This window comes from Copadichromis virginalis, linkage group LG18 (assembly GCF_057382275.1).
Source record: "Copadichromis virginalis isolate Kocher_CV1m ecotype Utaka linkage group LG18, C_Virginalis_male_GT1.1, whole genome shotgun sequence".
NCBI lineage: Eukaryota > Metazoa > Chordata > Actinopteri > Cichliformes > Cichlidae > Copadichromis > Copadichromis virginalis.
Window position 1 is genome coordinate 6,306,976 of NC_140635.1, and position 13,810 is coordinate 6,320,785.

General features: G+C 39.2%; 1 protein-coding gene across 1 annotated transcript in view; it reads right to left on the bottom strand.

Moving 5' to 3' along the window:
- Positions 1 to 2,065: 2,065 nt before the first annotated feature.
- The window catches only part of vipr2 (vasoactive intestinal peptide receptor 2), a 75,878-nt gene continuing 64,133 nt past the window's right edge, over positions 2,066 to 13,810 (bottom strand). The window contains exons 7-13 of the mRNA XM_085438908.1: positions 10,939 to 11,089; positions 9,920 to 9,980; positions 7,652 to 7,721; positions 5,791 to 5,882; positions 3,827 to 3,956; positions 3,687 to 3,728; positions 2,066 to 2,518 (exon numbers count right to left, since the gene is read on the bottom strand). Coding sequence (XP_085295034.1) covers positions 2,348 to 2,518; positions 3,687 to 3,728; positions 3,827 to 3,956; positions 5,791 to 5,882; positions 7,652 to 7,721; positions 9,920 to 9,980; positions 10,939 to 11,089 — 717 coding nt within the window. The 3' untranslated portion in view covers positions 2,066 to 2,347. The remainder of the gene's footprint in view (positions 2,519 to 3,686; positions 3,729 to 3,826; positions 3,957 to 5,790; positions 5,883 to 7,651; positions 7,722 to 9,919; positions 9,981 to 10,938; positions 11,090 to 13,810) is intronic.

Consider the following 13,810-nt stretch of genomic DNA (forward strand, 5'->3'; position numbering starts at 1 on the left):
ACATTGCAAAAAGCAAAAGTTTTCATTTTTTCGCGTTTTGTCTTGACAAAATATACAATTAGAATCTACAAGAAATCACACGTTAACAGCCGTTTACCAAAAGCAATCAAAAAAAGTCAAACACTGAGGATTTCATGCAACTACCACAAAACACTGGTTGCATGAATAAAACCAACATAAAGTAAAACATTTCATAGTTACTTGTATCCACCAGGCACTTCTGCATTAAGTGGTGACGGCCTGGAGGTTCTTCTGCTGAAACACATTAAATGTGTTTTGAAGCGAATTTCTATCATATAAACCTCTTTTTATGTAAGTAATTTTAAAGACAACATTATTTCCCAACACAGGCTCTCACGAACACGTCATCTTGTTAATTAAATGACATCTTTAAAGTGCTCGTCTGTGTTGTGTCTTTAGAACAGGTCACCGAGCACTGTGCCAAAACCATCAGAGCATGGATGAAGAGTTTGGAGCATGCTCAGGACTTCTCAGTGACAGCAGTTTGTTGACTGTGCATTAAAATGAAAGTGTTTTGGAGAACAGTTTGGATTAAAATTGGTACAAAACAACCCTGTGTTTACCAATGGTTTTGTTTTGTTTTTAACCATAAGCCCAGAAACACTGAGCTCATGTGCTGACCTGGGTCAAAATTTCGACTTATTCTTACCAGTAATTTTAAGTATCAAATGGGTGGGTGTGGCCACTGTGGACTAGTAAATGATTCACTGAAGTGACAAGTTGTCACCTTTCCCTGTATATTTGTAAAAAAATCAATCATTAAAACTGACCTTTATGTGAAATGGTTCGAAAAAAAAAACTAGGAGAAGCTTATTAAAAGAACAGCTAGAGACACTAGAAGTAAAAACCTAATGTTTAAAAAAATATTTACAAATCAATTTTTACAACTTTATTTTTTTTTTAAATTTACATAACCAAGTTTTTCTATTTAAATGATAATAAATGTACTACCTATGGCCTCCAAAAGGGATAACATGCCCAAATTTGGGTTTGGAGACAGCTGTGGTAAAAAGGCAACAACAATGACTTGGTACTGGAAGCAAATGCTGTGTTAAAGTTGGGTTTGGACACCAGCATTTCTCACAGATTTTTGGAAATATTCCCATTAGGACCCAGTATGCAAACACAACAGCAACTGACAGGAGGGTGGCGAAACACAAGAGGCTTTAATCAGGAATTTGATAACTTAAGGTGCTTTACAGAGTGACAGCCAGCTAGGAGCACCAAACAGGAGAACATTTGGAGGCTAAGAGTCTATTTTTCTAAGACAAACACCATGGAGAGGGAACAGATGGACTCAATCAAGACAATAATGAGAATAGGAAATTAAAAAAGATTGGAATTAAAATCGACCACATTAAGATCATTCTTTCAAAGCAGGGATTAAACTGAAACAGGGTGAGGAACAAACTCACACAGACACCTGTGATAAGGCTGGGAGAACACAGGAGGCACATGGAAAAGGATTGAAAACATATAAGAAAGAACTAAGGTGAGTAGTTTTGCGGGATTTAATGACAGGACTGTCACTTTGCTGCGTTATTGCATACAGCATGCACGTTCTGGAAACTAAATCCTGACACGGCTACCATGAATTTTAGGTCAGTATCAAACAAAAAAGTATTGCAAGGTTTCCCATAGCCAATCTATTATATTTTACAACATGGCTCCAAAATGACAGCTGGTAAGACTGCAGCACAGTATTACCAGCGGTGTTAAATCGCACAGCAGGCAACAGTTATATAAAGATTTGTATACTGAAACAATCACCTGTTTTGCTTTCTGTTAAAGACAGCAAAAATGGTTCTGGTTTTTTTTGCATTTTTTGCAAGAGCCAATTTAAAGTCTGCAGCACCTAGATCATGCTGTTTCTATTACACGTATATGTTTGTTCAAAAATATAGATTTCAATGCATGCAACATTCAAGTATATACATTTTATATCTCATCTGTGCACAAAGTTCCAGGTAAAACAGTTTAAGGACGTTGCACATGTTTTTCTCTGCTCACGCAGCAGACATCATAGCATAAAGACTGCAAAAAAAAAAAAAAAAAAGGCTCTTAGCAGCAAACACAGTAAACCTCACTGGACAGATCTGAAAAGTTTTTGATCCACTAATGAGAAACTTGAAGGCTTGCAGAGATTTGTAAAGCTAAAACCAAAATCTGCACTACAATGATGTGCAGGTCCCACCCTTGTGGTACTTCATTTCAAAGTACTACTTTTTTGTATTTTCCTAATAACTTTGTAAAACTATTGGACCCAGGTCAATCTTAAGACTGCATTTTTTTGTATGTTTGTTTGTGTGTCAAAGACCTCGTGTTCTCACAGCACCGAGGTCTCTGTCTGCAGAATGGACTGGGTTCTGGAGTTGCTGTGAAACTGCACCATGTGCTGTGAACCGTTTCTGGAGGCGAAGGTGTTGTTGTGGCGATTCCTGCTCAGACGACAGTTCAGATACATGCTCCGCCATTTTCTTTTTAGCTCACCTTGAACCTTCAGGAACAGGTAAAATAAAAAAAATTTAATCATTTGGATCAACTAAACACCAATATAGCTAAAAAACTTGATCCAGTTAGTCAATGCATCTCATCTGCCACTTCTGGGGGATACTAAAAAATGGGAGACACAGCCTTGTGTGTGTGTGTGTGTGTGTGTGTGTGTGTGTGTGTGTGTGTGTGTGTATAAATAATTTGATCCATTTGGTCCAGCAACATTTGGCATGATTATGTCTGATTATCTGTGTGATCATCTTATATAAGCCAGGATAAATCAGCCTGCTTAGTTGGTGGAAAATTCAGTTTCCCATTCCCCAGTTTCAGTTGGAGCTCGGGGTTGCAGAATGGTGGCAAGAAGAATGCTGTGAGACCAAATTTAGAAAATCTTTCTCAGCATTTGCATCAATGAGCACCTTCCACTTTAGGAAAAGAACAAGGAAAAGATGCTTCCTTGTTATTTTGTATCCAGTTGATCAAATTGCCTGAGTGGCATCTTAAATCTATAAATACTTTCCTCCTTTTTGATATCTGCCATTCATCTTTGTTTTTCTTCATATTCTCCATGAGTATCTATGGAGAACATAAAACTTTGCTACAGTTCAATCACTACCTCATTCCAAATATTAATCACACATATCAGTTACATGCACAGTAATTATTTGGGATCCCGGGCAGCTTCTAACTGATTGAGCGGAACTTCCTCCATCTGTCAAATTCACCACTCACCAGTATTTATGATAATGTAATGGAACACATCATGATACATCCAATGATTTTACATAAAGTCAAAAGGTGTGACAAATTCAGCTGACACAGTGTAGCTAAGTTTATTAATGAATGGAGTCTGACTGGCAGATAGAAGGAGGACACTCAGCAATCAACACTTTGCAGATTTTAATTTTAAACACTTTTTAATAAACGAATATAAGGAAAACACGTTTTAGCTCCAACAAATGTAATTTATTAAATGTTTCTATGAAAGTTTGACAAAATTAAGCAAAACAGGCACACTATCAGTTGAGTATAGAAACATTCATGGATAGATTTTCTATTTTGCCTCACAGAAATCACTTTCATTCAAATGTTTTACTGTTTAATCAATTTGGCTGCTCATTAAAATGACTAAATCCATACTTTGTATTTTATCAGTTCACCTGATAACTTACCTCACTGTTCAGGAAACAGTAGAGAATGGCCACGACCAGACCCTAAAAAAACAAACACTTAATGAAGTAAAGTTTTTTCAGAAAAGTTTCAGAATCGCTGCTTTAAAGGATCAATAAGGTGAAAGACACTTGTTCAGCACCTGAAAAGATCCAAGGGCAAGGTCAAAAAATATTTTATAATCTTCTGCGATGGATTCACTGAGAGTCACGAAGACCACATAGTGGATGCCAAACAAAGGAATCAGCAGGAGTGTGGATTTGGCCAGCCTCCTGAGAGAGAAACAGTCATATACAATTATTTTATGATACAATTTAAGAATAAGACATGATGCAGTGTTTCTTTTAATTGTTAATTACAAGACCGATGCAATAAATCAGTTAAACATGGATGACTAGGGTGCCTAATTCGTCTGACACGGATTCTTTTGTAGGTGGTCCAAACATACTTCACCATACTCTGCTCACCTGGGCCTTGCAGCCTGTAAAAACAAGCCTCTGTATTCACTCTTTCTGCTGTCTCAGTGTTAAACATAAAAATACACCCAATGGTAATGTGAGGCAGTGAAATAGTGGAAAGATCTAAGGAGCTTGGAAAGAAAAGCGTCTGGACTTATTGAAGTTGCTTGAAGACGTTTCATCTCTCACTGAAGTGTCTTCAGTTCAAAGCGCAAATGGAGGAAAGTCACAGATTTATGTGGACATAAACAAAGAAGCCTGTCGGACTTTTTTAAAACTGAGCTCGAACTGTTCTCTTGAATTGAGATAACTCGCTGCATCTGCTGTCCAGGGTTCTGCTGGGAGGCTCACACCATCAACAAATCTTTCCAAAAACCCTTTACATCCCACTGCAATCAGACTACTAAATGCACCCATCCATCTGTGCTCTAACACCACGCTTGCTCATGAGTATGGATTTATTTCCAGGGTGATACCAAAGTATTCCCAAGCCAATTAAGCCAGTCAGTTGTAGTGTTTCCCACTTCTGCTCCAGGGTCTCCTCCTGGCTGGACATGCTTGAAAGTCCTCTGCTAATTTGTCTTTATTTATTATTTTATTTATAATATATGTTATTCTATTTCTTTGTGTATTTATTGTATGCACATTCCTCCTTTTTGACTTGTCACATTTTTGTAGGACTTTAATAAATTCTTAAAACTTTGCCATCAACCTTCTTTTGTGTTGACATCTTCAGCACTGCTGCTGCACGTAGATCAAGGATCTGTTCACTACACTTTGTTGGCTGTTTGGCATCAGTTTGGCTCATTTAAGGAACTTTCTTGGATACAATTCCTATTTGTCTCTTTCACACTGTGATTATGAGTTCATAGAAAACCCCATATAAAAATAAATTGACATTGTTGGGCAAAGCCTTTCAACAGTGGAAATCTCAAAAAGTAAGAAAGAAAAGTTGCACTTTTCCGCGTGGCATCGGGATACAAGTGGACAATCAAACTGCTCATGCAGCACACTCCCAAAGAAAACGGTAAAATCCTCTTTTCCTTCATCACTCCCAAGCTGTCAAGTGTCAGCTCAGTCTTCACCTACACCAACAAGAGATCCTGCAGTGAAACAAATTGGGCTTACCCACCACCTCTCGCCACTAAATCGTGGATCCCTGTGGACATGAAGAATACCTGACAGCTCAGCATGAGTAAGATTTCACCAGAGAGGAAAACTGCCTGAAGATTAAACAAAGCAAAGCCTTAAACAGACACTAAACTGCAGAGAAAATGTGGCTCCATAAAGGAACAAAGGTTCCCCCCCCGTTTCATAAGAGCAGCATCCTGAAACGCTGTCTTGTCGAATGAGCGTTAGCGTCACTCTTATCTCAGTCAGCAATACTAGAGGATAAAAAATGGTCTTGGTGTCTCAGATGATCATGTTTTATACTTTGAAGAATTTAGCTGACTCTTTTATCCACAGCAGCTTTTACTGACTGAGCAGGTGTCATTTACTTGATGACACAACAGTTGACACAACCTGTCACCTTTTGTTAACTTGGCTTCAAGTGCATGTTGGAAAAAAATGAAAATATAACAAAACGAGGATCCAGGAAGGCAGAGGTGCGGTTTCCTTTGTGCTCATGCATCAAATCGAATCCTACCTGTACTGTGATTGGTCATTGCCGCCCACGTCAGGACACCTCAGCTTCTGAACCAAGATCCGAATGATGCAGATGAACTGAATGAAGTTTACCTTGGGGGGAGTGAAAAAATAACTTATAATCCATAAGGGGTGATTTTTATTTTGCTGTGTTCGATAATTTGCCACCCACCAAATCCAAGAAATAGGAGGTCATGATACAAACGCAATTTAAAACAGGAAGGCCTTGTTCTAAATAAAAAGCAGCCTACTTAAGTCTTTTTTTAAAAAATGAGGGATTTGTGTCTCATCATTGAACAGAGATTTTTTTTGCTTGCTAGGCAAATGTATAAAGTTCTTCCTTAAATACGTAAAAAAAAACAGACTGAACTTGTTTTCTGTTCCAGTTATTTTCTGTTGTTTCAGATCTTTTTTAAACATTACAAATGGAAATATTTTTGCAAAAACTAGCAAAATATCTCTATCGCTGCATAATGCCATCATTCTAATGTTTAGTGTTATGTTTTTCCTGCTAGCTAAAAGGCGATCATCAGAGAACTTCCAATATAATCTAGAGCTCCTGTTCTCTGGACCTCTGGTTCCTTAGGTGAAACAGTCCAGAATGAATGGGATCCTATGGTGCTGTAGTCCAAACACAGACTTTTAGGCAGGCAAACATTTTCCTCTCACACTTCTCATCATGTCTGTGACAGAAGAAGGTGACAAAATATAGTCCTGAGGAAAGAAAATATTTTCACAAGACTCTGTGCAGAAATTAAGAGAGTAAGTATCTGCCAGCTGGTCTGACCACATCTATAAAAACAGAAGTTTTGCTACTTTGTTGGTCTGGTGTATTTGTGTGTTAACAATATGCCGCAATCTTCTCAGGGGTGGACGTCCCAGAAAATTGACTGTGCTGTATTCAGAAATTGCCCTGCACCCTACAACCATATAACATGGGTACTGGTCGCAGTTAAAATATTATGAATATATATGAACATTTAAGTTAGGCTACATCTTTGCAGTTGGCTGATACAAAGCACTGCATGCTGTAGGTCACTGATGCCTGAGACATACTGATTTAAAAAAATTTGAGGGAGGGAAGCTGATTTATTATCCTTTAGGATGTTGTAGAGTGGATAAAATGGTCTGTGAGCCACCTCTGTCCCTCGGGCCATATTATATCCATGTATGCCTTTAAAGGATGAAAGAGATTATGGTGGGCTGTCACTCAGCAGGGCAGCAGGAATGCACTCAGCGGGAATTCCTATGAAGTTAACACCTTGAGACATGAGGTACTAACACATCACACTGCTGTTTTTGGACATTACACAGAACGCTTGGTCATGAGTATGAACTTATTTAAGACTTTCTTTCAGGTTTTAAAAGATCTTAAAATCAAAAGGCTCACAAACTCTAACACTTTAGTGAAATATACCGGGAGAAACAACTGTAATATCATCCGGTAATGCTGTTCGCTGTCTTCTTGATACATTTTATTTTTCTTCACGTGTAGCTGAAATTGGAAAAGGACCGATTTTAAAAGACTATGTACTTTAAATACAGATCGTTTCTGTAGAATGTTATGGAATAATTTGAAAAATATATGGATGTATCAGTGGGAATTTAGAAAATCGTACTAGTGAGATCTGAAACATTGCCATAGGTTTCTAAAGGGTTTTGTATTATAGTCCAAAGCCAGATTAAAAAAATGTGAATAAGGTCAAAGACAGATATTGTTTCACATGACGGACTTATTTGTTTTCCACTTTATGTTTTCAGTATTTGTTTTTTCTAATCAACCAGTTTTTCATTATAGGCAACTGAATGCTTTTTTAACCAATACGCAAAATCTGCAGGTAAAAATGAAAGCAATGGCTTACCATAATGGAGAATCCAATTGGTCCGTTGATCACCCAGTTGGGTATGGGTTGGTCATTTGTTTCCCAGCACCTGAAGGTCACACAAAAATATGAATGTAATAGTTATGTAAATATTATATATAACAGTAATAAAAAATGGGCATTTTAAAAAACAGAGGAAGTGCTAGTGGAGCAATAAATGTTGAATCACTGCAAAAAGTACCATAAGATGGAAAGAACCTGGTCTTCACTGCTTAACTTGAGCACTAGTAATTTATCTACAAATTTGGAGGAAGCCAGATGGTAATAGACCCCATCTTACTGACTCCTTTTCTGAAGTGAGAAAGCATAATTCTAACTCTTTGTTTGATCTCTACTAATGAAGCTCATTTCTGCTGCAGGCAATCCTGTGACCTTCACTTAAAGTCCAAACCTTTACGTGGGGCGTAGATCAGCTAATAAACATTCCAGTTTATAGTGACAGTGTCAATATTATAACTGAGCCTCCAATGTGCCAATCAATCTCTTTTGATTTCACCTAGGTAAAAGGGTACAAGTTTGAAATCTCAAAGTTCTTTTAGATAGATCACAATCCTGAATGACTACAGACTTGTCTCAAATCCCCACCACCACCACCACAACCGTACCCCAATTAGGCAATGCTGTTAACCTGGCACTGCACTTCATCCTCCAGCACATAGACCTCCAGTAACTTATGTCTGGTTATTTCTGTAGACTTTAATTCCTATCAGACTCTCAGATCTTTAGTAACAGATCTCCCCAAGGCTGTGTACACTCTCCCCTGCTTTTCTCCTTGCATACCAACCGCTGCACCTCCAGTCACCAGTCTGTCAAACTCCCGAAGTTCACAATAGACACCACCCTCATCAAACTCATCTCAAGGATATGTGTGAGGGTGCACTGACAACCTTATGACCAATTTAGAGACAACAGCCAGGAGCTCTGTGCTGTTAAATCAGTGGGGATGATTGGGGACTTCAGGAGGATCCCATGCCCAACATAAGCCTGCATGACTGCCTGTTGGATACTGTAGGTCTTGGGAGATGAAGACTTCAAAGTTGAGGCAAAACATCAGCTCCCTCATTACAAGACCACAGCAGAGGATGCACCTCCTGCAGCAGCTGAGGAAACCTAAACTCTGAAGTCAGTGCTGGGATACTCCAACTCCTCCTCCCTTCAATCACATCCTCTGGCAGGAGGCTGCGGTCCATCAGGACCAATACTGCATGATACAGTTTCTTTCCATCTTTATCACTTTATTATTAATGTTAACACTCCCATAATCAGACCATTAAAATCTTCACAATGGACTCCATTGCATGCCACAAATACTGAGTATTTTTACAAAATGTATATGTTCTTATGGTTCTTATGACCAAAACCATTTTGTTCATTTGGGTCAAACTCTTCACTCTCTTAAGGTCAGCGTGTCTTTGGGGGTAAAATGACACATTTAAATATGACAGATTGTCCTAACAATTAAATATTTAAGCTTTCTGGATATTTGGATGGTATGGTTCAATAAAATAAAAGTCAAGGAAACTAAATGACTCACTGTTGTGACTTAGTCTCAGTCTTCTTCTTGGCTTTGGTAATGAACTTAAAACTTAACAAATTTCATTATCATTCTCCTCACACTCTGGTGTGATGTCCTTACTGTCCTTTGCTATCAGACCCTGCCTCAGTAATTGTTATAGACTTGTTTCAGAAGCTTGTTTTTATAGTTCGCCTACACGGCATGACTCATAGATAATGAGCTGCAGTGCCAGTTGCAATAACGTGCAACAAAAGCCAAACGCCACCAGGTTCCTGTGATGACATCTCAAAGCAAACCCTGTCAGCTAAATTATCCAATAAAGTGCACTTTGACATGTGAGATATTTCTCTTATTAATTGAAAAACTGGGCCCCCTTCCTGCATGGTAATGAATAACAGTCTAATCAATAAAATGCAATTTGAGGCCCTAACGAAAAAACAGAGGCAGTGGCTGTTGAATACCAATGCATGCCTCTCTTTAATGTAACTGGAGCTGCCTAACTTCTGTCAACCTTTAAAGGAGAATATAATAAACAGCTCCAGAGAGAGCATGACACATAGACACATGTCAACTTGAAGAAAAACAAATTGCAGACAGACATTCAGTCAGAATGTAAATCTATTTAGTAAAATATAATCCATGTATGTTTAACAGACTTTATATAGTTCATAAATAACAAACCTGGATCGCGTTTCTATGGTGATAACTCACTCTCTGATTGTTACACTTACCCCGTGTCTTCCAGATAAATCCTCGTTATCACCCACGCAGACACAAACACAGTGGGGATTCCTGTCAACAACCATGAAGTATAGAAAATATTATCACATCGTGTTTGCATTTCTTATTTTTTTTATTGCTAGTTACGATTTAATCTTTCTGAGTAAAGTAATGTGAGTTCCATCCATGTATTAAGACTCTAAACAGATTGCTTCAGTGTATATTAAGGCTTTTAATTGTTTGTTGATAAATTCCATCTCAAGCTCAAAACTAGACGGTGTTATACTGTCTTTCAGAGGAGGAAAAATGGAAATAAAAGATGAACATTGCTTCTGGAAACTAACAACCAGCAGGGGAGAAATCCTCTGTTTGGGAAAAGATGTCCCATGGGGATTACCATGACAGTTTCTCAGTCAGACCTAATCTTTTCTAACATCTGGTTTTAAAATACCAAGAAGGCAACAGCAGAAAGGCTCAGTTCAGTTATTATGCAACTTCACTAAGGTCTCTTTTCCATTAGTACCTAATAGGATCGCCTCGCCACGACTCGACTCGGATTGGCTGGCTTTCCATTACCATCGAGTAGCAGCAGCACTGCAGACCACGCCCCGCCGCAGTTAGCTTCAGCATTAATGCACAGCTTTTACTTTGTACTTTTTCCCTAGCAACCAGAGGTTGTTGGTGGTTTGCCAACCAGTCTGTGTCCTTGTTTAACTGAAGCCAAACCACGTTGAGCATATATGAAGTTTCTCCTTTTCCTTTACCTTGAGCCATTTGGTGAACTTGTAACTTTTCAGTCAAGCATTATATCAAGTTTGAATCCGTAGGATAACAAATGTAGCACGGTATTGTTGAATTTGAGGGAAAAAACATTTGGCTTATTTGCTTAAATAGCTGCCTAAAGTAATGAGAGCTCTGATATCTAATCAAAATCATAACTAAGCTGCTAAACCTGCAGCTATAACAGAGTGAAAGCTCCCACGTGGCCATTTGACTCAAAATCAAATAAAGAATAAGAAAATGTACCTACCCCAGCCGATGAACATGTAGACAATAAAGTGTCGATTTTCCGAGAAAATGACAACCAGCAGAGTGTGGAGGTACAAACCCTCCACCAGCAGCCAGAAGAAGTTGGCCATAATGAAATACTGGAAAAACACCAGGCTGGCTTTACATCCCACCTAAAGAGAACACAGAAAGAGTACAAAGATGTTAAATAGGCTTTGTGTATACTTAAACTATATAATATCAGCCTTGACTGTACATCGCTGACTGTATGTGGTTAATTGTAACCATGAGCACAGTGTAGGATAATCATGTATTTATACTTGGTATTCTGATATGTGGGTATACATTTCCATTTTTCCACTGGATCTGTCAGAGAGTTCACCCAGAGCAGATTATGACGTCACAAGCACCGAGCAGATGAGTGCATAAAGGTCAGAGTGCCCTGACAATCAGGGTGAGTGGAGGAGGAACGTCATGAGGGAAGAGTCAGGCAGCTACTGAGGCAAGGAGAGTATCAGATGTCAGCTTTCTGCTGTCAGTTTATTAGCTGAAACTAATACAACAGTCATGAATTAAAACCCGCCTTCATGAAGGTATAACTGGATGATACTTTTGTGGTGTTTCTGGTTTAAAGCTAGTGTGTTTATCAGTCTGTGTAAAGCGCATCAGTGAGCATAGATACATACATAAATAACAGAAACAGGTTGCAAATTTTGTCCTTTATCTTTTGCCCGCCACACTGCTCTGAACAAGCTGCGATCTTCCTAAGTCGGGATTTATAACGTATTGAAATGACGCAAAGGGTAATGGCGCAGATCGGTGAAATATCCATCGTGTTCTAATCCAAGAGTATGACTGTTTTTATCCTGTCAGATGCATTTGGTGCTTTTTGCATTGACAGAAATATTAGCGATAACAGACTTCATCTAGAGACAGAGAAAGTTTGCATCGCCATAGAAGGTTCGGAGGTGGCAGTTTAAGTGCCAAGTTTGCCAGACAGAAAACTCAGTAAGGCATACTCCTTTGCATAATTTCTGGAGAAAAACACCCCTTGTGCAACATCAGCCCTGCAGAATGAAAGACCTGCAGTAAACATACTTGGAGTAGGTCTAAAATTGGAGTTGGTCATGTCAGCCTGGGAAAAATCAGAATCAGAATCAGAATACTTTATTGATCCCTGGGGGAAATTATTTTTTGTTACAGTGCTCCATTTTAAACCAACATTAAGAATAAGACAGACAATACGCTAACTAAGAATAGTACAATATATACATATATATACATACATACATACATAAGTCACTCATAAATAAATAGTTGGAAAAGAAACATGTGTAGTTGTAGCAGCAAACAGTGTGTTAAGTGGATGCGTTGTACAGGGAGATGGCCACAGGCAGGAATGATTTCCTGTGTCGTTCAGTGGTGCTTTTCGGTAATCTCAGTCTCTCACTGAACGAGCTCCTGTGACTGACCAACATGTCATGGAGTGGGTGGGAGGTGTTATCCAACATTGTCTTTATCTTGGACAGCATCCGCCTCTCCGACACCACCTTGAGGGAGTCCAGCTCCATCCCCACAACATTGCTGGCCTTACGGATCAGTTTATTAAGTCTGTTGGCATCTGCGACCCTCAGCCTGCTCCCCCAGCATGCAACAGCATAGAGGATCGCACTGGCCACCACAGACTCATAGAAAATCCTCAGCATTTTCTGGCAGATGTTGAAGGACCTCAGTCGCCTCAAAAAATAGAGACGACTCTGGCCCTTCCTGTAAAGTGCTGTGGTGTTTTTAGCCCAGTCCAGTTTATTGTCAATGTGTACTCCAAGGTATTTATAGTCCTCCACAATGTCAACACTGACCCCCTGGATTGAAACAGGGGTCAAGTGTTTCCTGGTCTTCCTGAAGTCCACGATCAGTTCCTTGGTCTTTGCCACGTTGAGCTGCAGATGATTCTGCTCACACCACGTGACAAAGGAGTCGACCACAGCCCGGTACTCTGTCTCATCATCCCTGCTGATGCATCCAACCACCGCAGAGTCATCAGAAAACTTCTGAAGATGGCAGGTCTCTGTGCAGTGGCTGAAGTCTGTGGTGTAGAGGGTGAAGAGGAAGGGGGAGAGGACAGTCCCCTGTGGTGCCCCTGTGTTGCTAATCACCTTGATTAGTGACATTAACATCACTCAAGTGGGAAAAGGAACATGGAAAATAGGCAATAACAAAAAAGTTGCAGAGTTACTGATGCCACACTAAAACATTGCAGATAAATATTTGGTTGATTGCATGAAAAATTAGATCAGTGCCACAAATTTATTCAAATGTTGACTGTGCATTGTAATATGGTTTTAGGTCATAACAGTTCATTGCTATCCAAATAGAATGATCTAGTTTATAGTAATTCTAATAAATCAGGCAAAGCACCCGGTAAAATACAATATCCTTGTCTTTGTAATGTCCAAGTTATTTTCATGTTCCAATTTTTCAAAGTGTACTAACGCAACAAAGTCGGAAGAATCTCATTCCAAAATGGGAAATCCTACTATCCAAGGAGCACATGGATGCAAGGTTAGAGCACCCGGACTATAACCATAATTGTATACACCAGAGCACCAATGCCAGGGATACCGAGTATCTGTGAGACACCTGTAGCTTTGACAAAATTGTATTATCAATGCTTTGGCAATGAAACTGGGCAGCAATGCAGGCTTTTCTATACACATCAGTGCTGGGTAACTTATAAAAACAACAGTGTAACACTAGGGCATAGTTTCACATACTCTTGCTCACTCACTCAGCACAAAAGTGTCTATTACGCAGTGAAGATGGTGCACAGTTTGCCCCACGGAAGCTTTAAGGATTTTCAGGCTTTTGGATTTGCTCCCATGTTTGTGTGGCTC